The sequence below is a fragment of the Caloenas nicobarica genome, chromosome 10 (assembly GCF_036013445.1).
Source record: "Caloenas nicobarica isolate bCalNic1 chromosome 10, bCalNic1.hap1, whole genome shotgun sequence".
NCBI lineage: Eukaryota > Metazoa > Chordata > Aves > Columbiformes > Columbidae > Caloenas > Caloenas nicobarica.
Genome location: NC_088254.1, coordinates 2,030,462 through 2,048,880, shown reverse-complemented (window position 1 = coordinate 2,048,880; position 18,419 = coordinate 2,030,462). Strand labels below are relative to the sequence as shown.

The 18,419-nt window shown below is 46.2% G+C and overlaps 1 protein-coding gene across 2 annotated transcripts in view; it reads right to left on the bottom strand.

The window, feature by feature from the left end:
- Window positions 1–18,419, bottom strand: part of ZNF592 (zinc finger protein 592) — a 39,524-nt gene that overhangs the window by 2,589 nt on the left and 18,516 nt on the right. For both annotated transcript variants that reach the window (XM_065642139.1, XM_065642138.1), the window contains 6 exons: window positions 14,251–14,429; window positions 9,914–10,090; window positions 7,989–8,148; window positions 5,298–5,576; window positions 3,814–3,926; window positions 681–816 (listed from right to left, as the gene is read on the bottom strand). In XM_065642139.1, the coding sequence (XP_065498211.1) occupies window positions 681–816; window positions 3,814–3,926; window positions 5,298–5,576; window positions 7,989–8,148; window positions 9,914–10,090; window positions 14,251–14,429 (1,044 nt within the window). The remainder of the gene's footprint in view (window positions 1–680; window positions 817–3,813; window positions 3,927–5,297; window positions 5,577–7,988; window positions 8,149–9,913; window positions 10,091–14,250; window positions 14,430–18,419) is intronic.

Genomic DNA, 18,419 nt, shown 5'->3' with positions numbered 1-18,419 from the left:
ACGTTGGTATTTTGACACAAACTACACGAAGAGACTCCAGTTTCTCTTATGGCATAAATGGAGGAGTCAGTCTGGGCTGCGATCCCTCAGTGCCAGGGTACAGCTGAACGATAAATTGCGGTGATAACAAAACCCCACATCTATTTTTTAAGTAAATGGAGCAAAGAAGCACAATCAGCCAACCCTCCAAACCAACTCAAAAGTAGCTGAACAGTTATATTTGCTGAAAAAAATACACAGTGCTACTTAGGAGGAATGTGGTTCTTGTAGGTAATGGATCTAATAAGTATTTTAAAACAGAAAAGAAATCTTTGGTAACTAGCAGAAAAAACACGAGCGAAACAGAAGAACTGTACCAGGCTCTTGAACTGAGTGGCAGGGAAAACAAGGGTAAAACCCAACCTATGTTAGACCTGGTTACAAAGCAGACTGAGAAAAGGCCAGTAAAATACCGGGCTATATATTCAAGAATATCTTGAAAAATGCAAAATACGTTGCCCTGGTGCTGCTGCAGCTTCAGCTGCACTTGCGGTTCTGGCCCTGATGCTGCCAGAGAGAAGCAACGTGGATGGAGCTGAGAGGAGGGGAAGGATCTGCCAGGGCTGCTGCTCGACATGACACCCCCAGCGAGCAGCTACTTGCCAGGTACGTTTATTTTGCAATGAAAATATATCAGTTACTTCTGCTGTGTCTCTCTCTGGAACTTTTGCTTTGGCCATCTGGGATAAGTCTGGGTTTTTGATGCCGTGCATGAGGCTGATGTGATTCTCCAGCATGAACGGTTGAGGAAACGTCTGATTTTCATCTGTGCAGTACCTGGGAAATACAAAAAGGAAAAGAAATTGTTAAAGCCCAGCTGTTCATTTCCATCCAAACAACAATTTGTTGTGTGCCAAACCAACAGGTGTCACTGGAGATGGACGCTGGTGAGTGATGTACTGTTAGATTACCAAAATATGCAGCAAATCATCGTTTTAATAGTAAAATATTACCCCTGGGAGAAATCTAGAACAGTTCAGAGATTATGGATGAATAAGAATGAAAGTAAGGCACGTCTTATTGTAGTATAGCGCTCAATTTTAATAAATACAGGGCCTAGAGGAGATCAGGCCCACTGTAACACAATGCTACGCAAGCACAAGATAAATAATCACGATGGGAAAAGCACAGGGGAAAATGACTCTTGGATGAGAGACCTACACAGAGATGGACCCTACAGCTCGTCCAACACTGAGGAGCCTGCAGCACGAGGCCACGTGTATCATAACAGACTCAAAATCCTTATTAAACTGCTGGACTTTCAACTTTAATAACAATAATCTACGCAGAGGCCCTCACGAACGTATCATTTATATGTAATTATTCACAGTCAAACTAGGTAGGACTCAAGAGCTGCCAGAGAGCACGGTCGATGCTTCAAAAGACACGAAGGGGACGTGCCAGCTGTCAACCTTCGCTCCTGGATGACTGACGTCTACTGGAAATAAATGCCAGGTCTTGCAGAGACGTAAACCCCCGTATGCAGCACGGTGAGGTACACAGAGGTCTCTGTGAGCAACGTGGAAACACAAAATTGCCTTTGGGTGACACAGGATGGTCCAGCAGGTCCACGTCGACCCCAGCGATGAGGCCCGCAATGCCCAGCTTCTCTGAAACGCACAAATCGCAGCTGAAATGTGGGATGAAAAGCAGCCGAGAGGAGACGAAGCGTCTCTGGGCAACAAAGACTCCGTTTGAAAGGAGAGAAGAAGATTCCTATTGATCTTCCAGTAATGAGACAGAAATTAAACAACAGTCGGTAATGATGTAAAAATGTAGATGTACTCATTGAATACTTCTGGTTTTGAACAGGAACCTCTCAGATGATAAATCAATATTTAATCGTGATGGAATTTTTCTTCCTTGTGGAGGAAAGATGAGAGATTATTAAGTGGTATTTATCAAAAACAAACATGTTGAAAATCAGGCGTGCCAGACAGTTTGTACTTAAGGCTTGGAAAACAAAAACGAGTTCTCATCACAATGAACAAGTGAATTATGAAAGAAAACACACAAAACATGAGACTATTTTGCAATTTGTCCTAATTTAGAATTCTTTTCATGTGAGCAGGTGAAGACGCTTTCCTAACCTGAATTACTTCAGTGAGAAGCTTGGCAGGGGGTGCTCAAGCAAGTCCATCATCCTGCTCTCTCCCTACACATTTAGCAGAAGGCAGAGAAGGGGAAATCACAGCTTGAAATGGTAGAAGCCAGAGGGAGGTCACCTACAAGACAGCATCCTGGAGTCACAAAAATACTCAGTTGTCAGAAAAATGGCAAATTTTCCTCATGCCTCACTTGGAAATCCAGGAGAAGAGAGTGAGACAGAGTTAAAGCATCAAAATCCCTGAAAGAAATAACAGGTGAGACTAATACAAACTGCCTGGTGGGATGAAAAAAAGAGACCAGCAACTGAGGGAAAAGAAAAGAAGCAGTGAAGTTGTGACGAGCGCAGAACGGAGCCGAGGAGTTCAGAGGGAGGGGAGGATTTGCGAGCAATGGTCACGGAGATTTTTAGAATGTCTGGACAAACGAAGAGGGATCAGAGAGAAGACCTTGGATCCAAAGAATCAGCAGCTGTTGGAGATGCTGGGACGAGTATTTCAAGGAAGAAGTTTCATTTGAAGAGCACTGTGATTTCAGTAGTGATTAAAGAGAGCGTAACAGATTTCGAGAAGGAGCAACTGCAAGCTTGAGAATTGAACACAACCCCAATTTACTTGAATTTCTAGCTTGGTCTTTTCTGCTGTAAACGTGAACCATGGACCTGTGGGTGAAGCTGTGGGTCCACAACTGTGTGTAGCTCTAAAAAATCATAGAAAAACTGGACTCCAGGGCCTGCACAAGCTGGTGAGTCCTCAGGTATCTCTATAGAAATCCTTCTTCCCAGCGAGGCCTTGTGTTCATTTTGATCCTGATATGCTCCACTCTGAAAACAACTGGTTCAGAGAGAATAGATTTATACAAATCACCTGCACGTAACTCCAAAGACGAACACCCATAAACTTAAAACAGAATGAAGCATCCTAGGAGTCAACATTTCATCCTCTCCACAGGTTCCATGGCAGAGCTCAGATACAAGAAATAAAAAGTTTAGACGTCCTGGCCAAAAAATGCATCAGGAATGCATTCCTATCATGCCCCAGTGGTGATGCCAATACTTTATCAATTTACTAAAAGCTATTGTGGCTCACGTGGCAGTGCAAAGAAATGAAGTACACGAGTTGCGCTCTTCAGGACAGGCTTTTAGTAACTTAAGTGCAGTGAAGTGAGAACACGCTCCTCAGAAACACTTGCATTAAACCAAAATTTTAGTTAAACAAAAAAATCCCCCAACCTACAGCCCTGCAAACTTCCCTTCCAACACATATGTGCCATAATTCTGTCTCAGAATGAGGTGGGAAACAAGTCTGCATGGTCACCTTTTGTGTCATCTTTTCATTGGGAAGCTACAAGAGTGATGCGTGACTATACCAACCACGAAGCAGCAAAAGATTGGCCCAATATTCTATTGGCTGTTCCACAAGGGTGCGTGATATAAATCTCATTTTGCACCTGTGGATCTCAAATCAAACCCTCCCCTAAGTTTCCAAAGTCAAAAGCAAGGACTTATTGTAGCCACCAGGTCTCTCACATTTAACATCTTCTCGCTCTCCCTCAGTAACTTAGCCTGGAGTGGACAGGAGCAGACAGGATCTATTACAAAGCGCTTCCAAAATTGAAGGATTAGCCTGTCCTTTAAAACAAATTGGAAAAGTGGCGTTTGGTACGTACCAGCAAGTATAAACTTTCTTTGCTGTGTCATGATTATTGCGGATGTGTCTGCGCAGGCTGTTGGAGGCGTTAAACGAGCGTTCGCACTGTCGACAGGGATATCTCTTCATAGACTAGCAGAAGAACAGAAAGATCTTTTAATAACAGGGAGATGGATTCTAACGTTCCCATGCTCTTCATCTCAACCTTACCTCTCAGGTGCAAAAAAATCCTCTTCCACTGATAATTCCACTGAGATTTTGGGGTCCCACTTAGACTTAGCCCAACATTCAGCTAATACCAGCACTGGTCTTATAAAAACCAGGACTAGTTAAAGTATATGATTTTTTTTTTGTTTGTTTTTAATAGGAATTGCATTAGCTGCTTCACCTGTGGGTTCATTTCCCCACAGGCCGCTCTGCAGAATTAATTCAGTGGACAGTCCCTCTGCCCCAGAGGGCAGGACCCCGGTGTGAAGTACAAGCCAAATTACCCGCTTCTCTCCTCATAATTCAGCACAATAAAAGGGCGAGATGTTAAAAAGCATCACACAGTCCCACCTGTTATCCACATAAGGCATCCGCGTCCCCCTACACAACTCTGCCCCACAACCAGCCTCCTCCTTTTCCTGCTGTCCTTTGTATAACCTCCATGCATTCCATTTAAAATCTTCTGAGATTTGTTTAATGAATACATATATGTACTGAACTTAATTATTTGGCAAATTTCCTGCTTCTATAGAACTCAAATGGGAAAATCCAGCATTCTCTCACCCCTGCCCCCATCTTCTCTTATCAAGTGGGACAATCCAGCACTCCCCAATCAAGCTGGAAGGAATCAAAGACCATGATCCAGATTTCCACAGCCTCTGCCCATGGGACTCGAGAAGGGCGACTCAGTGTATCAAACAAGTAGTCCTGATGCCAAAGGACTAAGAAATCTGGCTGCATGCATCACCTTGGCCTATGTTCTGCCAGTGAGCAAGGATTCGCTTGACAGAAGTAGGTCAACGCAACGCAAAGCAACAAAATTGAGATTTACAGTTCTTAGAACGGTCGCTCTGTCCACTGCATGAGTCTTTCACTCTTCCCCAGTTAGATGCAGCAATATCTACCAAACAATAAAACATCAGTCGAGGAACAGTATGTCCTTCTGTAACTTTGAGCGCAGATAGTTGAGATTAGACTGTTGAACTGGCAACTGGAAAGACACGACTTTCCATCCACTTACCCGGATGAGCCGAAGAGGAAGCCTGAGATGAGACGCAGTGGAAGAAGGAACAGCAAAGAGGATGAGGTGCGCAGGTTTAGAGCATACGATCAAGGACAGAAAATGTGCTTATAACAGGCTACATCATTTTGGTTTTGTTCAGGCTCTGAGCTCACTCCTCAGTGAGCTGGCAATCAGATTCTCATTTTCTTTTTGCCCCAAATATTAACGATTATCTGACTCTTTCGCTAAAAATAACTTGTTACCCAGTCAAAGTGTTTCACCTGAGACCTTACCCTTCCGTGGTTTCTCTTCATGTGGGACACGTAGGTTTCCCGATCGGGGATCCACTGTGAACATTCCTTGCAAATCCAACCAGTTCTTCTCAGTCTGGACTTGGATTCGGGGTTGTGTCCTTCCACCCTCATGTCCTTCCTCGGCACAGCGGGGTGGGAAGTCCCATTGGCAACCAACAGCTCCTTTGGTGAGTTATGAACCTGGTTCCTTGATGCCTTCTCAGATTTCTGGCGGAAATTGGAGAGCTCCTCAGGATTTTGGGGGACTCCGTGAACACCCTGGATAACAATAATAATGGAATCACACATAACATGTACATGTAATTCATATGATACAGCTTTATTTATCAATTAATAACATTTATTATTTAAATACATACTTTAAGCCCCCCACCCCTCAAAACAATGAGCTGATGTCTTGCTCCCGCACGTTTTCCAATTTCCCCTTGAAGCGCTTTCCCCGGCAAGAGCTTTTCCCAAGAAACATGAAGCTTCTATTTATGTTTCCTGCATGACAACAGCAGCTCCTCGGTGCTGCCTGTTTAACATTTTGGAGGAGCTCTGAGAACTCTAGTTCAACAGGGAAGATGTCATGGGAGAGAAATGTTAATTGTCATTATTTCAAGAGCCGAAGCTCTAAAAACACAGAGTTTGGTGAGCTCTGAATTAAACGTTTGCTGTTATCTCAGGGGCTCCAAAGCTGCTTCACCTTTGCTCAAGGGATGGCAAGAGACAACCTCTTGGCTTCTCCAACTCTACCTTCTTCAATTCCATGCCGTCTATTGCTATTTACATTTTCAGAGTTCAAAACTTTGCTCCTGACAAATACCAGTGAGCATAAAGCCAGAAACCAGCCTTATAAGGAATATGTCTCCAGGCTCTTTGGTTGTTCAACAGGCTACAATCCAAAGTCCCCCCAAAAAAGTTATTTTAACAAAGAAAATTGAACGTAAGGAAAATAATCCAGCAACTAAGAGCTGTGGGAAAGCAAAAGCAAGCAAAACAGCAACATACCAAAGAAACCTCAAGAAACTCCCCTAGGAACACCACCAGTGCATGCACACAAAAGGATAATTTAGAGGTTTAATTGTGCACAATAATTAATAACGGGTAAAGTTTCAACACACGAAGGCCCCAGGCCTTGGGAAGCCTTTCTGTGGGTTACACACCAACCAAACTTGAAAACATGAGGTCCCGTCTGAGCAGCCCGTGTGCTCTGCACCTGATGGGCTGGTGTCCGCAGCTCCATCGCAGCATCGACGGCTATTGAGGGCGACATGAACGCTGTGTTTTCTGTGCAAAGCCCACGTCAGAACTCGTTACTCCATCTCTCCCATTCTTATACCACGGGGAGTTGGGAAAAAAAGGAGCAGAGAAAAATGAACTGACTTCTCCGCAGAATCAATAACAGGAACCAGACCTTCTAACTCCTACTCTTACGCTTTAACAACGGAAAGCCAGGGAAGATGAGAAGGCATGTGGTTATTTTGCACATCAGACAGCACCTCCTATAAACTCTATATTGCAGAAAGGAGCAGGATCTGATAGGAGATGCGAGGGGTGCAATTATTAGTGCAAAAATTAGTGCAGTTCCTACTCTGGCACGGCCCAAACATCTGCTTCAATTACCATCTCAAAGACCCGTTGATAGCCCAATACAGCCAAAATACACAAAACACAAAAGTTTTGTAGTGGAGATGTCAGGGCGCTGGGGCACAAACTGCTCCCTGGGGCTGGGAGTTGGAAATGAGCTGCAACCAGTTGTGTATCTCAACTCAAGCCCATCCTTGAGCATGGGGGTTGAATTCCTCTTTGAGGGTCCCAGCCTTAATCTCAACTCGATTTTCCAAGCTATAATACAGGAAGATGAGCAATCATCAACTTCACAGGAGGGCTTCACATTTTCATTCATTACCACACCAAACCATTTCCAGATTTGCAAGCTAAAGGCATGGGGGAGAGAGCAGAGAAGTAGTTTTGAACGGTTTTTGCTTTTAGGAGTGAGCTACCATATCTTCTTGCCTTTTTAAGTGTAAGTAGAAACCAAATAAAGTCAGTGATTGAAAAAATTATGTCACTTTTTTTTTTCTAATCAAAGGGCAATAAGACTTTGCAAGCTCTTGCTTTAGAATGCCACCAAGAATCGTTCCGAAAGGATTTCCACGGTAGAGTTGTTAGATGCTGTACATAGATCATACTGACTGAGAGAAAAGTGTGGCACTCGTACATTTACAGGATAATCAGACCTGCAAGTCCTCACACGCATCCAGCTAAAAACCACCACCAAATGGACAATAACCGGCTTTTCATATGTCTAAAAGAGCGATTTCTGCAGTGCTGATTGCAATATGAGCCATTGCTGAGGGCAGAGAATACTTCCCCGTGTCTCCCAGTCAAAGATCAAGCTCTGGGCCTGGTTTAATCAGATCCTTGGGTTTAATATAGAACAATTAAAAATCAAAAGGATTTACCCATTGTCATAAGGTAAAATTACATACAGATGAGCGTAACCTAACACAAAATGCTCCAGTGATGTTTCCAGATAATACTGCAAACCACTGTAATCTATTTTTCTACTAATGTATTGCTCAAGAACCTTCCACTTCTTCAACCAATTTCCTCGCACAGTTGATGTGAACTGTGAGCTCCAGAAATAGGAGCTCGTACCAGCAAGCGGCAGGATTTACGTACCTTAACGTGCTGCATTAGCTGCTGTTTCTGCATATAGACCAGCTGACACTGCGGGCACTTAAACACCCCCACTAACAACTTGCTGGTGTTCTGCTGGAAGTGCTCTTGGAGCAGCTTCTTCTTGTTAAAGACCGTCTCGCAAGAGCATTTGTAGATCACCCTGGAACGATTCAAAACAAGGGAAACTCAGTCTCTCTGTGTTATCTTAAGAAGACAGCAGAAAAAGTTATCTCGGGAATTTCGGGAGGGCTGCGCTCTCCGTGTGTTGTCAATGCACACCCACCTGGACAGCTGAACCATCAATGCAACTGGGAAGAACAACAAAACGCCTCAGGGACTTACCACAGCTTTCTAAAAATAAGTTTACTTCTATGCATACGCTTAACTACCTATGTGTGCGTGTCACTAAGCGCAGACAGATGGGAGCAAACTCAAAGTATCTTCACTTTCCATCCCACCTTTCCCTCGTTCCTCCCTTAACACACGTATTTTCAGCACTAGCTCAAGGCTTGGAGGGGAAAGCGAAGGGTGGAAAAACCAGGAGGTTCCTCTCTAGTGGTTTTTGGGCGTGACACTCCATGAGTGCGAGAGGCTGCGGTTGCCCTGGAACCATCTGCCAAGAGATGCCACAGTGGGCACTGCCGGACAAAGAGGCAACTATTAAGAACCTTTTAGGGATCTGCTTTTTAGTGGTCTGCTCTAGTGACCCTGCCTTAGCAGGTGGGTTGGACTAGATGATCTCGAGAGGTTCCTTCCAACCTCAACCGTTCTGTGATTCTGTGAAGACCTGAATAGCTCTTCCCTGCCCAAACTCTTCTCCTCCTACCCAGGAGACCACGTTCATAGCAAGTAGAGCAAGCTGTGGCAGACAGATCTTCTCATATGAGGACAGAAACCAAAACCAGAAAAAAATATATATTCAATATACTCAATATATTCATCAATGACTTGGATGAGGGACTACAGTGCACTGTCAGCAAGTTTGCTGATGACACCAAACTGGGAGGAGTGGCTGACATGCCAGAGGCTGTGCTGCCATCCAGAGACCTGGACAGGCCGGAGAGCTGGACGGGGAAAAATTTGATGAAATATAACAAGGGCAAGTGGAGAGTCTTGCATCTGTGCAGGAAAAACCCCAGGTTCCAGTATAAGTTGGGGAACAAGCTGTTGGAGAGCAGTGATGGGGAAAGGGACCTGGGGATCCTGGGGACAGCAGGATGACCATGAGCCAGCACTGGGCCCTTGTGGCCAGGAAGGCCAATGGGACCTGGGGGGGATTAGAAGGGGGGTGATCAGTAGGTCAGAGAGGTTCTCCTGCCCCTCTACTCTGCCCTGGTGAGACCACATCTAGAATATTGTGTCCAGTTCTGGGCCCCTCAGCTCCAGAAGGACAGGGAACTGCTGGAGAAAGTCCAGCACAGCCACGAAGATGCTGAAGGGAGTGGAGCATCTCCCGTGTGAGGAAAGGCTGAGGGAGCTGGGGCTCTTGAGCTGGAGAAGAGGAGACTGAGGGGTGACCTCATTCATGGTTATCAATATGGAAAGGGTGAGTGTCAGGAGGATGGAGCCAGGCTCTTCTGGGTGACAACCAGTGATAGGACAAGGGGCAATGGGTACAAACTGGAACACAGGAGGTTCCACTTAAATATGAGAAGAAACTTCTTCATGGTGAGGGTGCCAGAGCCTGGCCCAGGCTGCCCAGGGAGGTTGTGGAGTCTCCTTCTCTGCAGACATTCCAACCCGCCTGGACACCTTCCTGTGTAACCTCATCTGGGTGTTCCTGCTCCGGCGGGGGGATTGCACTGGGTGAGCTTTCGAGGTCCCTTCCAATCCCTGACATTCTGGGATTCTGTGAAAATCGTGAGGGAAAGGGGGAATCTTGGAGCTACCCAGCAAAGGAGAAGAGCGAAAGCCACGGTACTTACTGAGTAGTCTTGTGAGGCTCTGCCGGGTGCTGGCTGCTCATGTGGGCCGTGGTGCTGTCAGCCGACTTGAAGGCCATGGGGCAGAAGGAACACTTGTGGAAGACTTCGCAGTGCTTCTCATGGATGTGGACTTTGAGCAGGGCGAGGGTCATGAAGACGACTCCACAATGGATGCACCTGGGGACGCAGCAAGAAAGAGCCAAGTTACAGACCTGGAGGTGAGCACCAGGTGGGACCTTGTTTAGTCTCTTCAATAGCAACGTGGAAGAGTGAAGGGAGGACACAATACAGGAATTCACAAACTGGGCAGATCCCAGAACTAGATGGCAGCGCCGAGCATACAAGATCTACAAAAGAAGCCTTCCGAGAATAAAACAACCCAGAAAGAAGAAAGCAGGACACGGTTCAGCAAAACGCCATCTGTGAAAGCCAATTCCACCACAGGTACAAGTGAAGAACAAAAGTAAAAGTATTTGTTGAGATCTCTGGGTAGCAGTAAGGAGCAGAAATGGCAGTTGGTCCCCAGTACCAAACAAACAGAAAAAGAATATTCAACCAGGAAATCTTCAGTTACCCTGTACTATTGCTTCTTATACTCCACTAAGCGCTAGAAAATAACGACAGCGACAGCAAAGATACTCAAAACAGCAACAGTATTGCCCAAGGAACTGATTAAGCTCATTAAAATCATTAAGACACAGGTGTTGCCTGGAAAGCGCTTGTCTGGGATCTGGGTGGATGCTCCGGGAGGAGAAAGAAAAAGAAGTAGAAGTTGCACGTGGAGCCAGGAGAATGTGAGACGCTCCAGGGATCTGCCCCTCCAGTGAGCCCGCAGTTAAGCCACCCTGAAAATATCATTTTCCTTCTTGCTGAGGTTTGCCCTTTGCCTGCAGCGCTAACTAGGGTTTGTGCCACGGCACAGACGCTGCCATTGCAGATGGAGCTCAGCTATGGAGCTGCTGGAAGAGCTCCAAGCCCGTATCAAAACCAAACAAGCCGTCGGATGATCCTTCCCTCCGAACCCGCCTCCTGACAGCGTTGAGGAAACGAGCCCGCGCTTTGAAGTTACACTTCAAAAGATGGTTCGGCAGAAGCCAGCCCCGAGGAGCCAAACCTCCAAAATATACACAGAAATGCTGTTTTCTGAGAGAGGGAAGAGCTGACGACAGCTGGTGTCATCTTTGGGGAAGCAGGAAAATATTCTGCTCGGGTGGCTCTGCCTTCGAGCCTCATTCACATGAGCCGGGGAGAGATTTTCTATTATAGTAACACCAGGAACCATGTTATTATGGAGGAATAAATTCCCAGGTAAAGATGGAAGAACAAATGCTAATCCTGACAGTAAAGCCTGGCTGGTATATCCAGGAATATCCAATGGGCTTCTTCCAGAAACACCCCCCAAACTACCTAGAGATGGTTCTGCATTATGTTCGGTGAGTACTTCTTACAGAATTAGGGATGAAATAAGTAGTAACTCGGGGTCAAATGATCATGAGTTAATTTGATTTATAGTAAATGGAAGTTTAAACAACAGCCACTTTTAATCAAGAATCCCAGTGCCAGGAGGACGAATTTTGATAAAGTAAACTAATTAGCAGAACAAAGTGGATGGAGGATGTCAGAAGCTTGCCATCTAATTTCTGCAAATTGCGAATTCCGCTATCGTCTCCCTGGCACCAGGGAATCATTTGCCAGAGCAGCCTCTCGGCAGCCCCAGGGCAAGGAGGGGCAGCGTAAAAGTCTTGGAGAGCGTCCTGTGAGAGAAGATAAAGCTACAAGATGTTGACTTAACCCTCGGAACGTTTCCTTTGCCGTCGCCTTCCAGCCCCTCAACTCTCCAAATGGCACGGAGCAGGAAAACGGGAAAACAGCAGTGGGACAAATGGAAGGTGCTCAGTAACAATTGGAAAGGAGCATTTAGGACATGCTTGTTGATTTTAATTTCTACCTGCAGAACACCTTTCTCATTTTCAGTGTAAAATGACTGAAACTCAAATAAAACAATCTTACTCTGAACTTCATTGAATGCATTGGGGTATTAGCAGAAAAGGAGACAGAATAAGGACTGATCACAAAAACAAACCCGAACTTATGCATCAGAAATTCAAGAAAAACAGGGATATAGTGAGAAGCAGCAAAAGTCGAGCTGATCCTGGGAAGGATTTAAAAGAACTCCTCGGCTTTTCAGTTCTGCGAGTAACAAAAGTGAAAGAAAAGAAGCCGCTCCGTGACTGCAGGGCAGATGCCATGGATTATCTAGATATGGTTCTGCAGCTCAGATTTATTTATTTGGTTTTTGGCGATGCTGATGACATCGGCCCTGCAGCAGGACAACAAGGATGGCACGGCCAGAAGTTCACCCATCTGCTGGACTTGGTTTTCACAGATGAGCTGAAGCAGATGCCAATTAGAGGAGCTGTTAAAGAAATTCAGCTTCTAGAGAAGCTAAAAAGATCCGTAAGTATCATTCTTGAGCTCTGTCTTAGTTTAGATCTTCATTAATGTCTCTGGCACAGAAAGCAGATATTTGCTAATGACATCCGTAGATGGATGGAAGCTCCTGTTGCTGACAAGGATTAAGGCATCATGAAGATATTACTGTCATACCTCTGGAATGAATAACGTGTTTAAAAATGCCAGTTAAGAGTCAGGACCAAGCTCTCAGTGAAGTCCAAAGAACTGCACTAAACCTGTGGTTAGTTTCTGACATCTACTCCATTCCCATTTTTCCATCTCAGGGAAAACATGTTTGGTTTTTTTTCCAGCTTTCCCCCTTCTCTCATTTTCAAACAGCCTGAGTATCGCAGCCACTTAATTTGCAATGGAATTAATTCTTTGTTGTGGGCTGTGCCCGCTCAAATCACATCCCACATCAAAAAAAAAATCTTATCTGTATATAATTAAATTCAAAATCAGTTTGTTATGTGTCTCTTGTCTTCACAGTTGAAAGAAAAAGCCCTTGAAAACCTAAGTGGGATTTCAGAACAAACCACACAGTGGAGCTTCCTGTATTTGCAGACACCTCAACAGAACAGCTTCAAGAGCAGAAACTGCCCTGTTAATTTTAAATTTCAAAGTATCTAATGTCAATCGGAGAAAAACCAGAACTTTAAGGCATCTTAAAAGGCCACCTCGTCCATCACTCATCTCCCGAGCAAATCATCTGCGTCTTAAGAGCTGTGCTGGGGCTGAGGTGACCTCGACACGCTGAGGAGGAAAGGTTTGTAGGGAAAAGTGATGTCTTTTATTAAAGCAATCAATCTGGTTGGAAAAAAGATGACACACGTACATCTAGAACCTCTGGAGCCTTCCTTGGTCTGTCTCAGCTAACGAGAACTGTTTGGAGAGTTGTAGGGGCACATGAGAAAGTTATCTATGGCCTTCTTGTGAATGCACACATCCCTCAGTCCATTAGAACTGACGCAGACCTTACAGAGATTGAGAGGATTAAGATCTGCAATCTGTTTGCTGAAAATAAAAGCAGTGGAGGGGAAAGGGACCTGAGGGTCCTGGGGACAGCAGGGTGACCATGAGCCAGCACTGGGCCCTTGTGGCCAGGGAGGCCAATGGGACCTGGGGGGGATTAGAAGCGGAGTGGTCAGTAGGTCAGAGAGGTTCTCCTGCCCCTCTACTCTGCCCTGGTGAGATCACATCTGGAATATTGTGTCCAGTGCTGGGCCCCTCAGCTCCAGAAGGACAGGGAACTGCTGGAGAGAGTCCAGCGCAGCCACGGAGATGCTGAAGGGAGTGGAGCATCTCCCGTGTGAGGAAAAGCTGAGGAGCTGGGGCTCTTGAGCTTGGAGGAGACTGAGGGGTGACCTCATTCATGGTGATCAGTATGGAAAGGGGGAGTGTCAGGAGGATGGAGCCAGGCTCTTGTCGGTGACAACCAAGGACAAGGGGCAATGGGTGCAAACTGGAACACAGGAGGTTCCACTTAAAGATGAGAAGAAACTTCTTCATGGTGAGGGTGCCAGAGCCTGGCCCAGGCTGCCCAGGGAGGTTGTGGAGTCTCCTTCTCTGCAGACATTCCAACCCGCCTGGACACCTTCCTGTGTAACCTCATCTGGGTGTTCCTGCTCCGGCGGGGGGATTGCACTGGATGAGCTTTTGAGGTCCCTTCCAATTCCTGACATTCTGTGAAAGTATCAAGACCAAGATGCAACTTGAAGTCAATATGAACACCTTCCCACTGAAAGCTGCCCCCAAATCATTCCTGCTCTCAGAAACCTTTGAAATCCACTTAGCCGTTCCCCGGTTAAATGTTGTTTTGTCACACGGAAAACCGCGCCAGGCCCAAGCACCATCCTCTTTGGTTTCTTCGGAGCCGCACGAACCTGAATCCGACCTTGCGGGAGTAGTGCAGGCAGTTCTCCCTGACGTGGGTCTGGAAGTACGCGGAGCGGCAGACGGCGCCGCACTCGGGGCAGCAGTATGGGGACTTGTGCGCGTGGATCCGCTGGTGAGCGCAGAAACTGCACTGGTTGGGCAGCATCATCTGGCACACCTGGCACGTCTGATGGAAAAAAGGGTTTATTCGTTATTTATGCTCTATTTGCCTTTTCCCCCCACCTTGCCCCCAGTTCAGCCCAGAAAACTTACAGGTTTAGAGAAAGCTCCCACACATTCATAGAATAGAATCACAGAATCATTTCGGTGAAGAGACACTCAGGATCATCGAGTCCAACCATAACCCAACTCTGGCACTGCCCCATGTCCCTGAGAACCCTGTCTAAATGCCTTTTAAACCCCTCCAGGGATGGTGACTCCAGCACTGCCCTGGGCAGCCTGTTCCAATGCCTGACAGCCCTTTCTGGGAAGAATTTTTTCCTAATATCCAATCTGAACCTGCCCTGGCGCAACCTGAGGCCATCTCCATTCCTCTAGGATCAGCATTAACTCTACAAATCACCTCAGCTTGTCTCCTTTCCACCTTTTCCCACAAAAACCCCAAAGACTTCCACAATTAGCCATTCCCAATGCCAGCAGCCATTCCTAAACCATGGCCTCTGTGGTTTATTTCCCTGTTTTCCCCTAAAAAAGAAAAACAAAATCCTTCACTTCTTATCTCTGAAGGTTTTTTGCTTGGTCTCTGCTTTCACTTCAGCATTAAGACACTTCACAAGGAAAGCACTTTTCTCAACAAGCCCCCCACCCCGCACCAAAATCACCCCCCAAAAAGCAGAAAAAACTCCATTTTCCCCCGACTAAAAACCGTTCCCGCCGCAGACAGCTGAGCCCTAACGTGCAGCAGCGTCCCCCCCAAAACCACAGCTGTGGCTCTTGCAAAACTTCCTTGGACCAGATGAAATTTGAACTTTCAAAGGCCACAAACCACGTGTGCTACGATACCCGTGTAGAAACTTCCCGATAACTACAAGTGACGTAGAGATTTTTCTCTCCCTGTTTCAGCACCCTTTCTAAAATACATCTTTTTACCCCACCCTTAGAAGGGCCACACTTACTATCAATACAGCTTTGCACAAGAAGCATCATTTATTTGGCGTGTAAGCAAATCCAACCACTTCATTCTATAAATACAACAGCCTGGATGAGCTACTGTGAGCTCTTCCTGCTAAATAAGTGAACTGTATGGCGATGGGTTTACTACTCACACAGGTCAGTGGATGAGCCCAATTTAAGTTTAATATTAATCATTTAGCTGAAGTACATGCATACTGAATATAATGAATCATCTAGAAGTATAAGGTTGTATGATTTTTAATATACTCTTTGCTTCATGTTACTTGGTAAGCTGGATTTGCTAAAATTTTAAGCCGTAAAGTTCTGCTCATATTTACCTAAAGCAACTACAAACTACACTGGACACTCGCAAGATAAGGGCCAGTTTGCACTTTGCTGGGAAAAACGGAACCGACTGGGAAAAATAACGATCCAAAGCTAATGCAGAGACATCACAGACATCTGCAAAATGGGGCCTATTTCGCACTTCACTGAGAAGAAAGGATTTTTTTAGCCAAAACAGTACCTGCAAGGCCATGGACCAGAAGCAATGTCCACAGCTGAACAAAACAAAGGCCCACGTGGAGTCAGAGAAAAAGGTCCCATGAGAAGCAAGAGGACCCCAAAGCGAAATGTTGCTATTGGACTGAATCGTGGTGTGAATGGTCTCCAAAGATACAAAAGTCTGTGGTTTCCTATGCTCGGGCTGGACCTCTGCGCAGGTACCAGCTCGAGCCAGCCCTCCTGCTACTCTACTCCATCACATTTTTTTTCCCTGAGAATTGGTTTCCTCAAAGTCTGCTCTGCATACGGGTATCGGGCCTTTGGAGCTCTAAATACAGACTCCGGAGCGAATGGTTCTCAGGGAGGGAAGGCCTGACCGTTGGCTTTGTGAACGGGTACAGGCCTCACCTGAAGTTGCCTCTGGAGCTCCAGGCCAGACTTCGGATTGAACGGTTATCAGGAGGGAAGACGCCTGAACGTTGCTCCATGACCGGGTACAGGCTCCTGGAGAGAAGGTCAGCAGCGTTCGGCTTGGCATATTCCCCCGTGCAGTAAATAACAGAGTAAACCCGCCACCGAACTCTTTAAGTCGCACTTCTCTTAAAGAAATCTAAACATTGTTCTGCAGTGAGCAGAACCCTAAATTACTCCCCTGCGACACTACCACAGAATCACAGAATCACAGAATGTCAGGGGTTGGAAGGGACCTCGAAAGCTCATCCAGTGCAATCCCCCCGCCGGAGCAGGAACACCCAGATGAGGTTACACAGGAAGGTGTCCAGGCGGGTTGGAATGTCTGCAGAGAAGGAGACTCCACAACCTCCCTGGGCAGCCTGGGCCAGGCTCTGGCACCCTCACCAGGAAGAAGTTTCTTCTCATCTTTAAGTGGAACCTCCTGTGTTCCAGTTTGCACCCATTACCCCTTGTCCTTGGTTGTCACCGACAAGAGCCTGGCTCCATCCTCCTGACACTCCCCCTTCCCATATTGATCCCCATGAATGAGTCACCCCTCAGTCTCCTCTTCTCCAGCTCCAGAGCCCCAGCTCCTCAGCCTTTCCTCACATGGGAGATGCTCCACTCCCTTCAGCATCTTCGTGGCTGTGCTGGACTTTCTCCAGCAGTTCCCTGTCCTTCTGGAGCTGAGGGGCACAGAACTGGACACAATATTCCAGATGTGGTCTCACCAGGGCAGAGCAGAGGGGCAGGAGAACCTCTCTGACCTACTGACCACCCCCCTCTAATCCCACCCAGGTCCCATTGGCCTTCCTGGCCACAAGGGCCCAGTGCTGGCTCATGGTCACCCTGCTGTCCCCAGGACCCCCAGCTCCCTTTCCCCTACACTGCCCTCTGGGAGCTCAGACTCTCTTCTGGCATTAATAAACCCCTGCAAAATTATTAATCTGCCAAAAATCCCACTCCTCAGCCCCTAAATCTGACAATAAAATAAAATCAAGGGCCAACTCTGTTTTCTATACCATTGCTATTTCACGCAGCACCTGTGTGACACTCCACCATAGAACATCCATCATGGAATTGTCAAAAACACTGCAGGTAATAGAAAACATAATTTATATTAAAATGCAAAGATATGGCAAACCTGAAAAGGTTGGGGGCGGGGGGGGGGGGAATAAAAAATTAGGCTTTTGAAGGAGGAAACCGCAGAAAGTGCCAAACACATCAAAAGCCTCGGACAAGTAATTTGAGACGTGTTGCAACTTAAGTTTAGGGAAAAGGTTTCCCCAGGAAAGAGAGAAACAGGTGGAAGAAACTGGATTGCAGGACCCATGAATGCACCCAAATGCAATTCAAATAAAGGGGAATGGGAAAGAAGGGACCAGAAATGCTCCCGGATGCCTCTGAGAGAAGCTGAGCGGGGCCTTAAATCCTCCAAAGCTCTCCCAAATCTCCAAATAAGTGCTACAAGGACAAATTAAGGTTCAGGGCAGTTTTACTGTGGTTTATGCCTTTTTTTTTTCTTACCAGGTTTCATTTTGCAATGGGAAATTTAACTTCTTGGGGTTGTTAAAACAGGACTCCTCTCGCCTTGATCCCACCCTAATATTTAAGGCGGACTCAGCAAAACCACAAGTTAAAAGCACCTTTGCCCTTTTAGCTCAGCGCGAAACATTTCGTCTCCCGATTCTGCCTTGTCAAAGCCAATTTAGTTTGGATTTTAAGTCTGCAAAGAGGCAGTTTGGGGCTGAGCTCTTCCTCCCCAGCACACGGTACCCAAAGGCAACTGGCACGTACTAAAAACTTGAATTTTCATTGCCGCGTCTGCTTGTGTTGGATCTAAAATATGCCCAAATTGCCCGACACTTAATGGGCTCCACGCCTGGGTACGGCTGAGGAGCAGCGACTCCCATCGCTACGTGAAAGGCTCAGCATGGACCAAAAATGAGCTAAAATACAGCAAAAATGTTTAGGGGGATCAAATCTAGTGGTTATCTTCTTCAGGCTTGGCAAGATGAGGATGCTTGCCAGAGACTGCGTGTGCACGATAATAAAAATAAAAATAAAAAGCAAGACTGAGCGAGGA